General features: G+C 41.1%; 1 protein-coding gene across 2 annotated transcripts in view; it reads left to right on the top strand.

Annotated features, from left to right (window-relative positions):
* LOC306777141 (A-kinase anchor protein 13-like) overlaps nt 1-15,160 on the top strand; it is a 67,304-nt gene extending 52,144 nt beyond the window's left edge. For both annotated transcript variants that reach the window (XM_079268144.1, XM_079268143.1), the window contains exons 31-38: nt 227-297; nt 2,158-2,202; nt 4,986-5,036; nt 5,137-5,331; nt 5,469-5,750; nt 8,415-8,534; nt 8,648-8,864; nt 10,245-15,160. In XM_079268144.1, coding sequence (XP_079124270.1) covers nt 227-297; nt 2,158-2,202; nt 4,986-5,036; nt 5,137-5,331; nt 5,469-5,750; nt 8,415-8,534; nt 8,648-8,864; nt 10,245-10,303 — 1,040 coding nt within the window. In that variant the 3' untranslated portion in view covers nt 10,304-15,160. The remainder of the gene's footprint in view (nt 1-226; nt 298-2,157; nt 2,203-4,985; nt 5,037-5,136; nt 5,332-5,468; nt 5,751-8,414; nt 8,535-8,647; nt 8,865-10,244) is intronic.
* Nucleotides 15,161-15,641: the final 481 nt, after the last annotated feature.

Here is a 15,641-nt window from a genome sequence, read left to right as displayed (position 1 = left end):
TTGGTCAGCAGTTACTTAAATGCCGTTTCATGGCGTTGCTCCAGCTGACAGCAGGTGTACTCCAGTCAGTGCTGAGTCAGCGCTGATGTACATTGTTTCAGGTTCCTTTTGAGGAATGATTTTTTTTATCTTGACAACATGACAGCTGGTTTATCTCACATGTTGGCTGCTGTGACAAAAAAAACCTGATGCACTTCTCAGCTCCTCTTTTCTTCTTTGTCCCCAGATGGAGAGAAGGAAGAGGGGGAGGAATCACTGGACCTCCGCAGGACTGAGTCAGACAGCGTGTTGAAGAAGGTGTGTGTGTGTGTGTGCGTGTGTGTGTGTTCGTCCATATTTGTCCACATGCATTATTTATGGCAGCACTTTGTTCCAAGATCTGTTTTGAAAAATGGATGTCGGTGTCACTGAGTGTACTCGATAAACAAAGCAGGAATGGATGAAAATGTTTCCCAGCCAGCGGTTAATTCCTGCAGTGAGATGTCTGGTTAACTGTGAACACACTCACAGTGGGTTTAATTCGCTAATCAGTTTATTCTGATTGATTTCTTTATATAAGGAAACAAACAAATTCTCAAATTCATGCAATTTCAAGCCACTACAAATACAAACAATGGAGCCCCATAGTGTTGTATTTCACGATGGAGATTCTCATATACTCCATTGTAAGCTAGGACTGGGACTTTTTATAGTTGAGTGTTTTAAGTATGACAATAATTGATGAGGATCAAAGGCATCAATTTCATAGTTATAGTTCAGCCTCATTTAATGACTGCACTTTTAATATGCTCTGCATTTAGTTGAAAGTTGTGTTTACATTTTTTAAGACATTTTCGTCATCCATTGTGTGTTCACATGGTCTGAGAGAGTTCTAAATTTCAATGAACAAATCCAGCCAAGAAAATATTGATGAATCCTGTATTTGTGCGTAAAACGTTGTACGAACATTTTTACTGTTAAAATCAATATTGTTATCTGGAAGGACAAATTGATTTGTATTACCTATAAAATAAATAACTAATGATAAGTTAGTGGTGGTGAAACCTCAAGTTATGAACTTAAGTACAGTTTTGAGGTACTTTACTTGAGTGTTTCCTTTGTCTGCTACTTTGTACACTATATTTATTCAAAACCTTTAGTTACTTTGCAGATTTATATTGATAATGCAAATTATAATCAATAAATTAATTCATAATTAATTTGAATAAATTAATTATAAATACATTTAAAATAAGACGGTACATATATATAAAAAATAAAGCCCACTTTTACCAGCTGCAACATTAAAGTCATGGACATATTAATGCATCAATAATTATGATTCAATAAAATAGGATATACATCATTCTCACATGGGATATTCTGCATAAAGTGTACTTTCGGTACTTGAACATTTTCAATTCAGGTCAATTCAATTGAAAATAAGAATAATTGTGTTATTGTTAGCTTGGCGTAAGTAGTTTAAATCTCCATACGGAGGGCGTCCTCTTTACGCAGTTCGCCATGTTGCACCGCCATGTTTCTACAGTAGCCTTGAACGAACAAACCAAAGACTTGGCTGCTGCAGTTTTACTTCACGCTTGGCACACTTGAGGAGTTTCAGCTGGTTTAAATCTGCAAACTCACCGCTAGCGTCATAGACTTCTGTACAATCAGATTTATTTTTGCAACAGGAGTTGCTGGAGACCCTGCTGGTCGTTAGAGAGAATGCAAGTTTTAAGACACTTCCACATCGACTTAACTCTGCAGAACCGGAGATTGCCGCATGGGTGATCCCCGGACTTCAACTAGCTAATGTTAGCATGCTAACATGTTAAATAAAATGGTAACATTTTACCTGCTTAACAGCAGCATGTTAACAATATCACTGTGAGCGTGTCAGCATGCTGAAATTAGCCTTTAGCTAAAGGCCCCGCTGTGTCTAAATGCAGCTTCATACAGCTGCTAGCATGGCTGTGGAAACAAGAAAAGAAAAAAGGGCCACAACAATGTCTTATAATATTCCATATGCTCCTCTGTGCAATATCTCACTGCTGCTCACAGTCCTTACACATTCTCTGCTAGCATTATATTACAGTATGGCTGTGTGATATTAAATGTGCTGTAAACATTAATATCAATTGTGTGTGTGTGTGTGTGTGTGTGTGTGTGCCTCAGGGAGCCACTGCCAGCCTTCAGATGTTGCTGAAGAGAAACAATGAGGTAAGTGTGAGGGCTTCTTGTTTCAACCCTGCCCCGCCCCACTGGCTTGTTTCGTACACTCACTGCAGGGCAAAGCATAGTATCGCGATATTTTGCATGGCAATATTGTATCGATACATGGATGCCAAGTATCGATATTTTATTCGACAAAACTATTAAAAAAACTATTTTATATTTTTTTTTTAGAAAAATCAAATCAATTACTTTTTCAGTCCACTAGGTGGTGCTGAGTTATTTTCTGGTGAGGTCAGCAAAGGTCCCGGGTCAGCGCGATTGGTAGGAAGTTGGTCAAAACAAAGAGACATCTGGCCTCACAACGGGGTTAAGCATTCCAACTATTGTTCTTCGAATCTTCAATGGGATCTCTATGGAGAATATTTTTAAATCCTCTTAAACTTCTTCAACTTTCAAATCCTTCAACTTCCTCATACTTTCAGTTACAGACACCATTTCAACTTTCAAATGTTGAGAAAACCCTCAACTATTGCCAACATGATTCAGCTTTTTGATATCTTTTAAACTTTTTGAACTGCAGCAATTTAACTTTTATGATTTTTCAGCCCTTTTCTGACTTTATAATGGGTGTGTATTGCGCAGCTTAGAGTGCGTGATGTCACCGCTAGAGTGAAGAGCAGCTTGAGATTCTTGTGTAAAAAACATTACTGTGACGACTGATACTACGTCTTCTACTCCTTCTTCTAATTACTAATACTTCTACTACTAATAATACTTCTACTACAACTACAACTTCTACTACTACTACAAATATCACTACTACTATGACTAGTACTTATTCTAATACTAATAATACTTCTACTACAACTTATACTACTACAAATATCACCACTGATGATTTTTTTTAAGCCACAGAAACTGTTCAAATATCAAAATGTTCAGCTCTTTCAGGAGAGGTGTGATATGACTTTTCATATTTGTAATCTTTAAACTTTTTGAATTATTAAGCTTTTTGCAATTTGTTTTTGAATTGGATATCTATTTTCAGCAATGGTTTTGCGATTAATTTCAGTTTTCAGCATTCCAACGCATTTTCAGCAGGAAATGCTTTTTCTCATTTTTATTTGATATGGACATCACAGTAGCATTAGAATTGTAACATACATTTATGCACAAAGCCCAGATGCACTGTGTTAAGTGTTTGTAGCGAAATTTTAATTTACAACACCTGTCCACAGGAGGCTTTTTTTTTTTTAAAAGAAGTTCAAATAGAAAATAACATCTGAAATAACTGTGCTACAACTTTAAGCGCTGCTGCTGTTTTAGGACTTTGGTCTTCCCCTGTGTTTGATGTAAATTACCCAGCAAGCCTTGCCACACTATTGTTTTGAAAAGCTGTACATCTGGCACAGCACTTAACTGGTTTGAATCCTACTTGAAGGGCCGAGAATACTTTGTGTCTGTGGCTCATTACACATCGGAGCTGACTAAAATGACATGTGGTGTTCCCCAAGGTTCAATACTGGGGCCTCTTCTGTTCAACATCTACATGCTTCCACTAGCTCAGATTATGGAAAACAACAAAGTGTGTTATCATAATTATGCAGACGACACACAAATCTATATAACTATATCACCAGGGGACTATAATCCCATACAAGGGCTGGGTAACTGCATTGAACAAATCAACAACTGGATGTGCCAGCATTTTCTTCAATTAAACAAAGATAAAACAGAAGTAATTGTTTTCGGTACCAAGGACGAACAATTGAAAATCACCGCTCAGCTTCAGTCACTGATGTTAAAACCCACAAACCAAGCCAGAAATCTAGGTGTAGTTATGGATTCAGATCTCAACCTGAACAGCCACATCAAGACAATTACAAAATCAGCCTACTATCACCTGAAGAATATATCAAGGATTAGAGGACTTATATCTCAACAGGATTTGGAAAAACTTGTCCACGCATTTATCTTCAGCAGACTGGACTACTGTAACGGTGTGTTTACAGGTCTCTGTAAAAAGTCCGTCAGAAAGCTGCAGCTGATTCAGAACACTGCAGCTCGAGTCCTCACTAAGACCAGGAGGGTGGATCACATCACTCCAGTTCTGAGGTCTTTGCACTGGCTTCCTGTCCAACAAAGAATTGACTTTAAAATCCTGCTGTTGGTTTACAAAGCACTGAAAGGTTTAGGGCCAAAATACATCTCTGATCTGCTGCTACCTTATGAACCATCCCGACCCCTCAGGTCGTCTGGGACCGGTCTACTTTCTGTTCCCAGAGTCAGAACTAAACATGGAGAAGCAGCGTTCAGTTTTTCTGCTCCACATATCTGGAACAAAGTCCCAGAAAGCTGCAGGTCTGCTGAGACCCTCAGCTCCTTTAAATCAAGATTGAAGACTTTTCTGTTTGCTGCTGCCTTTAATTGAACCACATTCAATTAATATATTAATCAATTTCCTGCATTTCTGCATTTTACTACTGCATTTTATTTCTTGCACTGTTTTTTAATGTTTTAATGAATGTTCTTAATTGTTTTTAAATCTCCTTTTCTTTTGCCTTATGTTTTGATGCTTTTAATGCTTTTATGTGAAGCACTTTGAATTACCTTGTTGTTAAAATGTGCTATACAAATAAACTTGCCTTGCCTTACATTAATATTACGTCAGAATGAAAGTTGAACACATTTGCTGGCATCATTGTTCAGAGAAGACTCAAATTATCTTTTTTTTTTTTTTTTTGCCGTCTATAAACTTGCTGGGTCTTAAAATAGCTCAATCTATCATCACTGAAACCTCGATGTAATTTAACGCTGTGTGATTCCAGCAGGTGCAGCACAGTATGACGCATCTCCACGACCTGCTGATTTCACTCCAGGTACCAGCGACACACCTTTAGTAAAGAAGATACCACAAACGCACACAGAGGCCCTGTTTACATCTGACTTTCATTCTAACTCCTCTTCTCCTGCCTCCAGGCCGTGGTGGTCCAGCAAGACTCGTACATCGAGGACCAGCGGCAGACGCTAAGCGAGCGGCTCACCGCCAATTCCTCCAGACACTCATCCTCCTCCTCGCTCTCGTCGTCCTCGTCGTCCCGCCCTTCCTCCCTCATCGAGCAGGAGAAACACAGGAGTCTGGAGAGACAGCGGCAGGAGGCGGCCACCCTGCAGGTTCACTTTCTCTGCCACTTCCTCTTCAGTCTTTCTTTCACATCATGATCATGGCGCCATTCCAGCCTTGTCCGCTCAATTTTTAAAAATGTTGTTTATCTATGGGAGTGTTTGTGTTCTTTTGTGGTTCGTTGCAGAAACAGCAGGCCGCACACCAGGAGGAAAAGAGGAGGCGAGAGAAGGCTTGGGAGTTGAAGGAGAAATGTCTGGCAGAGCGGGAGGAGAGGCTGAGGGTGGACGAGGAGCAGACCAGGAGGAGGCGTCGGGAGGCGACGGAGGAGTGGGAGACACTGCAGAGGAGGAAAGAAGAATACCAGGTGGAGCTGGAGAGGTTGAGGGAGGCACAGAGGAGGCTTGAGAGAGACATGGAGGCTCTGAGGAGAGACACCGAGAGACTGGAGGCCATGAAGAGAGACGAGGTCAGAGTCCGGAGGGGGGGGTTGTCTCCATGCAGAGTCTGATGATGCAGAGATTTGAATGTAAACTGGATCAGAACAATTTTTACACATGAATATAACCATAGTTGTAACCATATAAAATCAAACACGAGTTTAGCGCTACAATTTGTCACAAATTGTCGCAAATTGATGGGGATACCCCACAAACACTCAATTGACCTTTCTCCAAGTCCCGCCCCCCAGAACGCAGACTGGCCAATCATAGTGTAGCACCACCCGGCTGACAACTATCCGGCTCTGCTCCTATGACTCTCGTGCAATTATGTTACGTTTCTATGTAAAAACCTATGGAGCTAATATTAGCGGAGTACGTCAGCACATCATTAATGGCGTTAGCACTTCTATGCTATGCTAGCTATTGAAGGTAGACTGCATTTCTACACATACTGCTTTGTGTTTTTAGTGAATAACCTAACCAACTTGAAAGGAACAGTGTTGTTCCTGAAATTCATTTCATTTTCATTCTGTTATTTATTTAACCTGTAATTGCTGCTAAATCAGTTTGACATCGTCGATTCATCCCTGAAACGCATATTGTAGACCAGGGGTGTCTAAACTACGGCCCGCGGGCCAAGTACGGCCCGCGGTCCATTTTTAATTGGCCCGCAGCAACTTCTAAAAATATAATGTAATATGGCCCACACTTGAAACTTGCGCTTGACTGTATTTTACTTCTTAGTTTCACCACTAGGTGGAGATACTGTGTTGAACAAGGCAGCTTCTCCACAAAATAAGAGCAATCAAATAAACGTTTAGCCCCGGATGATGACACGCCCTACACTGGTGCCGAGCGAGAACAGACAAGCTGTGTGGAGTTATAACAGATAGGGCTCCAGCTATGAAAGGCGAGCGCAAGAGAGCGGAGGTGAGGCTGTTAAAATGCAGCGTATCACCCACCAAGAAGCCCTCTGTGCTAACACAGTCCAGCGTGGCGATGTGATGAACACGGTTGTGAAAACTGTCAACATAATTCGAGCACGAGGGCACTCTACGCAACTTCAATGTTGCGCACTTCCCCACGCAGTCCGAAGTCAAATGTGCTTTTCCAAAGGCCAACCTTTCTGCTGAAAGGGGGAAATACCGTGTCCGTGATAACGTCTCTCATGACAGAACTCAGTCAGTGCTTACGTGGCGGCTGGTCAATAGAGGGCGATAGGGCGCCGCCCCACCTTGAGCCACAACAAATAAAATGAATAATAATAACAATAATAAACGATACAAATTGTCAATATTTGTGTTTTTGAAATATGGAATCACCCAGTAATATGTGTAAAATATGATATCTGCGGTAAATATATGCTTTTCCTGCATGTCCTCTCTGCGTGTGCACGTCTCAGCAGCGCTGGAGAAACTGCCCAAAAGAGCAGTGACGCAGTTTAGCCAATTGCTGATTAAAGATATAAATGTGTGACATACAATTTAGCCAATCAGTGCCCTCAAATAGATTCAGCTTGGGGCAGAATCGATTCGGGGAGTTGACGATCATTTGGGGTTCTGCCCCAAGCTGCGCGTTCCCGTCCGGACGAGTCTCTACAGGCGGGCGCGAGCTCCAGCGCGAGCACTACTCCTCCAAGACCCGTTTGAGAGGAGAACTTTGAGGAGAAACTGCAGTGCTGATATCAGATCAGCCTGACCTCACAATCAGACAGCAGACTAGCAGGAAAGGGAAGCAGTACATGCGAAGCTACTAGCTGTAAACAAGATGTCCTGACGTGTTTGTCAAAGTGTTATTTTCTGCTTTTTTTCATGTTGGAATAAATGTTAAATATTTAACTGCAAAGTAGCAATACGTGTTTGATACCTTCATTTATTTAGCATTAAATCATACTGGGATGTTTGCTGAAATTGATTGGATGTGGCACAGCCCTACCTAGAACATGTTCCACCAGCTGCCATGGCTTTCAATATGTTTCTCTCATTGAGAGACATCGAGCTGTTCTCAACTCCCTTCTATTTGAATAATGAGTCTGTTCGGCTCAACATACGTGAGCAAACATCTCTGTTAAATCTGAACAAAAGCACATTGAGAACCAAATTTGATTGATTTTGCTCACTTTAACACACTAGGGGTGAGGCGATCGGACCTGAGTGGCCCAGCCCTTGGTATATTTTTCTGTATGTGGCCCTCAGTGAAAAAAGTTTGGACACCCCTGTTGTAGACTGTTTTGTCTGCTTCTCTCTGAAATCGATTTTTTTTCCAGAAAATGATGCAGGGAGTGCAGTTGTATACATCCTTTATGTAACAAAAAATAACAAGATAACCAAACGATTCCTAATATGACAAAAACAAATACATCAAATGAAATAATTAGACTTACAAAATCAGGAGGTCAGACTTAAACAATCATGAAAATGGATCATTCTTTCATAGGTGATAGAAAAGCATTAATATCAGTGAAAGCATGAAGTAATAAAAGTCATAAGACATTCTAGAGATGCACAACTGATCCTATAATAAGAAGACGGGTGGAAAGTTAGTGACAGTGTGGGCTCCATGGTAGCTCTGACAGCTGGACGGAGTAGTTCCCTTTAAGGCTGTTACTACTGGCTTATCTGTGTGTGTGTGTGTGTGTGTGTGTGTGTGTGTGTGTGTGACCATGTCTCTGGTGTCTCTATAATTTACAGTCGGAGCAGCTTCAGCGGTACCAGCGGACTCCCTCCACTACCTCTGAGGACTCCATAAGGTTCCACAGCTCCGGGTCTCTGGATCTTGACTCAAAAGAAGCAGCAGAACAGCAAAAAGTGGTAAAAATAATTGACAGGAGATCAAACCAGTGTTTACCTCCAGTTTAGTCGGCTGCTCCACGAGTCTCGGAACAAGTAAAAAGAGCTGTCCTTTTTTTCTTGGTGTACCACAGGTGGAGCTCTCATCCTCCGCCCCGACCAAAGAGCCTTTCCTCCGTATCGGATCCAAGAGGATGGGGAAAAACTTCAATCCCTTCTCCTCGTCCTCCTCCAAGGCTCAGGGAGCCGAGAAGGAGTCCCAGTTCCCCAACAGACTGCTCCAGCTGGCCAAACCCAAGGAGAAGAAAGACAAGAGGAAGAAGAACGGCAAAGGAGAGCAGACACAGACAGGTGCAATGAACAAAGTCTATCCTGGTATTAGCCGGTCCTCTTGTTTCTTCACCTGGAATACATCTGAATATGAAGACAGAATCTCTTTGCTTCTTCTGTTTGGGAAATGAATGTGCCAGAAAAGAAATCATGCATCTAAATTGTTATTTGAGTCAAATCTAGGATGTATAACATTTTTCATATTGTCTCTTATCTATTCTCACTTTCCCTTCATGCTACATACGGTTTACTTTTGAGAAATTAGCTTATTTGCCTTCCTGCTGAGAGCTGAGGCCTTTTTTTTCTTCTTCTTGCGATTAATTCACATAATTAGTTTGAACTGCTGGTTTTGTCATGATTACCTCCATGCATAATGCAAATATTACGAGGTGAAAAAGTGTCAGAAAAAGAACAAGAATTTTTCAGAGCTTTTGAATAATCAACCCATCACGTTTTACCGTATGGGTTGAGTTGTGCATACAGTTATGAGGATTATAAATCAACAATCTGGAGACTCTAAACAAAGATGGCAAACTTTATTACTCCTTTCAACCTTGACAAAGGCAGCGCACGCCAGATCCACTCCTTCCGTCCTTACCTTCCACAATGAAAGCCCTCGATCATATAATATAATCAGAAGTATTTCACATTTTTGTGTAATTTATTTTTCATTCCCATTAGTGTGTAAAGGCCTTGAGAGTCCGGCTGATACCATTTTAATGTAAGGTAGGGAAGAAAATATTGAGTATTGCATTATAATGTTTTGTGATACTGTATCATTTATCAAAAACACTTAACTGATTTATTACAGATAGTTTACATCTAAAGATTTGTGGCAGACAGCGGCTCAGTGAGCACAGAAAGCAGTGCTGTGATGTCACGGGGATCTGTGATGAATGCAGATCCCGCCGTTCTGATTGAAACCCTGTTTTTTTGCTCCGATTATATGCATATGACGGTGCGTTCTCTTCTATACTAAGTTTTCCTAATATTAGTTTTGAAAAATTGCAATATATCGCCCTGCTTACACGATCGCAATTGAATTGTAGCCCCTGTATCATGGTACATAATGTATGGCCAGATTCTTGCTCATACACGGCCCGAGTGTACAGTAAATATCACGCTACGGCCAATTCAATTTATTTTGGATTGCCCAAAATCACAAATTTTCCTCAAAGGGCTTTACAATCCGTACAACCAGGCCAGGAGATTGTTAGCCTAGCTTAGCATAAATGCTTGAAACAGGGGGAATTAGCTAGCATGGCTCTGTCCAAAAGTAACAAAATCCACCTACCAGCTCCTCTAACACTCACTGACTAACATGTTTTATCTTATTATGTTAATTATGTGCCAGACTATTTCGAGGCCAGATTATGATTTGTGTCTTTGTGTCTCTTTCAGAAAGCAAAGCTGCGGTGATGTCGGATCCTCAGAACGACGGGGACATCTTCTTCTGCTGAGGACGGGGACGACTCACATGTGAACCTGTAACCTGGCCAGTGCAGCAGACAGGACCCCCAAGTGTCCCCCTAACTCTCCATTTGGATATGAAATGCCCACATGGGGTCTTTTTCTGCAGACTACCTGGCCTCTGGACACTGTCCCCTACCTAAGGGATGACAGTCCAACTAACCTGACTAACTAACAGTCCAACCCAGGCAAAAAAAAACCTTTTATTCGACAAATACGCCAAGAATCCCCCACCCTTCCCACAACCTTCCATCACTAAGAGATGCCAAGGAGGATCAAACAAGAAGAAAATGTATTCTTTAATTCTCCCAGCTGTCCGGAGAACACTCAAATCTCCTCGAGACTTCAAACTGTAGCTTTAACACAAACCAACGAGTGCCATTTCTTTCAACTAACTTCACTTTTTGCGCTTTGTGGTGCCGGTGACTCCTCGGGAGCAGTTTACACAGTCCTGAGTCCCAAGCTGAGTTTTTAATCCAACGTGTGACGCGTCTGTCCGCACGTTTGCCTCAACTCTGGCTTCGTCCGTCAAGGGAGTAACAGACCGCCGCACCACGTGGTGTCAGCAGATAGCGACCTCCGAACGAGGTCACCGTGTGTGGTCACCGTGTGCAGAACAAAGGCCGCAGGCTTCCAGACGCAATCGATCGACTGCATGTCGGCCACCAGAGAGAGACGGATGAGTCCGTGGAGACACAAGAGTGGGAATGATCACCAAAGACTTTTAGTGCCTTAAGTCTCCGACATAGTGTCTGTCTGATGGATGCAACCACAGTGCAACAAACACTCAAAGCAGGTGTTTCATAATGTCGTTGGAAAGTCACTGCCAATCTCTAGAAAATTCATCATTCAACAAATCATCTTTAATCGCCTTTTCCGGTGTGACAATCACAGCAGTGCAACTGTAAGACAGAGATTTTCAACATGCACTTTATATATACACACACGAGAGAGTGATGCTTCATTTTAAGGGTCTGTCATTTCCCCTTTAATAATTGAATCATGATTCGTCTCAGTAATTTGGTACTAAACAGGGGAAATGGGAACGTCCCTAATAGCTTAGCTCCATTTAAATCCAAGTAAATCTGCCTTTCATTACTGCAAACTTTATTTTCAGTATATGTTCAATTGTATTGTGAAAGTACAGTTTTGCACGTCCCTATAGTTTGACAGCGTTCTTTGTGGTAAATTACTAGGAAACCATTTGGAAATGACAGAATTATAAAAGAAAGCATCGCCCCATGAGAGCAGCAGTACAGAATATTTCGACTTGTCCTGGATCTATGTTGAGATGACGTGATCATATCATGTTAATGCCTTTGTGAACTTCTTCGGTCAAAATGAACGACTCTGCGAGTTAAGAAACAGAACAAAACTAATTTTGCAGTCGTTTGTTTTACACATTTAAAGGGCTTCACTCGTCGAATGTCACTATGACTGAGCTCGCTAGTTCACTCCCGACTTTGGAAACAATCCTCCCTCAAGATCCATTCAGCAGCTCTCCCAGAGCTTTCGACCACATCAGCAGATTGAATTTGCCACGATTCTGAGCACCTCTCACATCCATGTTGATGTAAATCTATTTTGATTATTTTACAAGTAATGTTGTGTACAATTTCCCCGATGTCATAATTGTTGATATGAGAAAGAAAAATAATATCGCCACGCCCAACTTTATAGAAAGTCTTCAGAGAGACAATCATTGACTTTACATTGAAATTTGTAAATAAGTCATGTAAGAAAAATGAATCCTAAAGGGCTAACTGTCACATAAATCAGTGCCAAGCATTATAGAGCAATCATGAATCATTGTCAAATAGTGGCTGGAGACTTTAGTTAGCTCAGTGTAACAGAAGCAGAGACGGGCCTTTATTTCTAACCTTCCCTGGTCCTTTTAAGCACATCGGATCTGAGTGTTTTAGTCGGACACTACTTGTTTTCTGATGCCACTTCTATTTGTCATGTTAGTTTGTTGCCGTTCAAGACTTCTTCCGTCTGTTCGGTCTTTTATTTAGAAACAAATTTGAATCAATGGAAGCGAATTCTGCCAAAAAGAGAAGTGTTGCTGCGCTCAGAGTACTGAGGGTGACTCTGTCGACCGATGGAAATACACATTACGTCCACATTACCTTTAACGCCTGGTATATTTACTGGACTTTTTCAATTCGTTTTTTTGCTGTTATTTCACATCCAGACATTATTTCAGAATTTACAGTACAAACCAAAAGCCAGGTTTAATCCAGAGCCAGAATTTCAAACAACCCTGAATTAATTGAATTGAACTGAAGTGTGAGTTGAACTCAGGATAAACAGCAAGGCCTTTTTTCTTTTTTTTTTTACACAAAACATATTTATTTTATTGTAAAGACAATTCATATGTCCTTTGGATCAAGAGTGAAACGAGGATCCATCCATCCATTATCCAAACCGCTTATCCTGTTCAGGGCGCTGGAGCCGATCCCAGCTGACATTGGATGAAGGCAGGGTTCACCCTGGATAGGTCGCCAGTTCATCGCAGGGCACATGTAGAGACAGACAAACATTCACGCTCACATTCACACCTACGAGCAATTTTGTACCCGTCATTTTAAATGCATCTGAAAAGGACAAATGCATCCAACGCTCGGTATCCGTTAACACCTAACCCCTTCTTCAAAACCCTTCCACCTTAATCTGAATATTGCGCTCGTTATCCACCACGGCGCTGCCGGCGTTGATAGCGCACCAGCACGCGGCGGATGCCCCCAAAGCTTGTGTTCATCCCCTCTCCTTAATAATAATAATAATAATAACTCCCGGCTTTAGAATTCCACCGCATTGAGTTGTTCCTTGTGTTCTCTGCTGAGAAGCGCTTTAACGGCGGGGGGGGGGGGGGGGGGGGGGGGGGGGGGTCCCGAGATTAATATTTCAGCCCTCGGTGTCGTTTCCCGCCGCGCTGCTGAGAGGAGCCGATTTCCAGCTGAAACTCTTCCATTTCTTCATGCACGTGCAGCTGTCTTACGCTCCTCTCACTGGTGTGTGTGTGATCACCAGCGGTGGTCGGTCTTCCTTTCAGTCTTCCGATTCAAGTGCAACGAAAACACACTTCCTTTGGAGACTCGAGAACAAAACAGTTTTTTTTTCCCGCCGATTCACATCAAAAACCAGTTCCTTCAGCAGCAATATATTTTAAAATGGCCCCAGTACCACACCGATTCAAACGAGTGCATTCGTGCCTTTAAGTTGTTTTGTGCTTCAGTATACAGATCTGCTCTGTAAATACGATGCCCTGTGCGCAAAGAATCGTTCTCCGCCTACAACGGATATTTAATTCAACAGTGTTTGCTTTAAAGCTCGAACAGTCACTGGGACAGGAACCTCAAACAGACTTTAACAACACGCTACTTCCGCTCCCAGCGAACCTCTCCTCCTGCTGTGGCTCGCTAAACGAGCTTTCAAACTTTACCGCTGACGTCAGTTTGAAGATGAGAGCGCTAGATAGCTGGCCAAAAAAACCTACCCATGACCATAAACACGGGTCAGTTTACATGTTACATGTTAACTCATGGAGCCGTTATCCAGCGCTAACAGAACGCTGTTTGTCCTTAGCTTTTAAGCTACATTTAGCAGCACCAGCCTCTTTTACATGGTGTGCTGGCTAGAAGCAGCATTTTGGATGGATTTTGTTTTTCCTTCCCTTTTCAGTGATAAAAAGATCAACAATAAATGTAAAAATTGCTTTAATATATATATATATATATATATATATATGTATTAATTGGGATTCTAGTCTGACTGAATTACAAAGCTTTGCATGCATTAAGTAGATGAACTGTTGTGAAATGGATCCAAAAAAACCAAAACTGCCAAATTTAAAGATAAATGTCTAAGATCGCAAATCTTCTTAATGTATACTTTCGTTGAGTTTAATGTGTTGGATCAGGATGTGCCGCAATTATTTTTAAAAGTATGTATCTAATGACTATTAAAGTAGTATTTTGAAAATCCCACTGATGCACAGTATTTGGTGTAATGCTGCACTATAAATTCAGCTGTCTGAAACTTTAGAAAGATTAACAAGCACATAGTCCAAATCTATTCGCCTTCTCAAAAAACCCCAAGGTGTCCTTTCTTTCTTTAGTCTTTATTCCAACACTGTTCTGCATTTCAAGCTAAAGGGAACCGAGGATTTGAGTGATGTTTTCTTAGAGTACATCACAGCAACACGTTCACATGGTGGCAGCCAGAGTCCTGCTGTAAAGAGGGAGATTCATTTAAATACTAATTTACACTTATCATCCAGCCCCCTCTCTGGTCCAGATAACCCCCCAGAGTGACGTCCTTCAGTGGGTTTCACTTTCCTGAGTTTAGGGCTGTTCTCCATTGTTTTCCCATGTTCAACACCCAATCTGCAGTTATTGGATGCCTGAAACAGAATAAGCTAAAATCACAGGAAGGATGTACGGTCATGAGTTCAGTGGTGGTCTGAGGCCCCGCTCTCTCCTCCACATTACCATTCAGCGTGCACTAGAATTTTACTAAAACCGTTCACAAGGAATTTTACGCGCTCACATTAAATCTTACAGTTTTTGCACTGTGAGCTTTTTGAAATGTATTTGTACTAAAAACAAAAAGGTACAATGTTTATTTTTCTCGTTTTATGTACAAAGAAAAAGGGCAACGCAACAAATTTTGTAAATATGTTTTATGTACAAATTTGAACTTCCAAAGTACTGATAACTGTGGATTTTGTTTAGTTTGATGATTCTTTTTATTATAAATAATAAAGCTTTATTTATCTGTCCCCTGTTTTTCAAATGTACAGTCATTTTGTCTTTAAATAAATGAGTATGGAGTTTGTCATGCGACCCATGTTGTGTGGTTCTTTTGATGGAGGGGAGATTGACTTTAACGGTCAACACATCGACCAATTATATGCGTTGTAAATCACATCACGTGATGCTACTCGGCCAATCAAATGTGTGTATTCTGATAAGCGATGCAACTCCAGTTAAACATACGCGGAGAGACAAAGACTAGGGGTGTAACGGTTCACGGTTAGGTTCGGTACGATACAGTGCAGAGAAATGTACTTGATTTTAAAATATATTTGTTCATCACAACTAACATCAAGTTATTCTTTGACTTTGAACAATGATGGAACTATACCTGAGTGACCCATCTTCTGGGGTGTCTTCTTAGCAACACATAAGCATAAAAAACAAAAACTGCTCCTTAATGTTATGTAGTATTGTTACTTACATCTTGCTTACATCTTGTATTGTTACTTACATCTTGCAAAAGAGATTTTTTATCTCAATGGGACTACCTGGTTAAATAAAGGTTTTA

The sequence above is a fragment of the Melanostigma gelatinosum genome, assembly GCF_949748355.1.
Source record: "Melanostigma gelatinosum genome assembly, chromosome: 1".
Classification (NCBI taxonomy): domain Eukaryota; kingdom Metazoa; phylum Chordata; class Actinopteri; order Perciformes; family Zoarcidae; genus Melanostigma; species Melanostigma gelatinosum.
The sequence above is the reverse complement of the archived record's forward strand: the minus strand, read 5'-3'. Positions and strand labels throughout refer to the sequence as shown.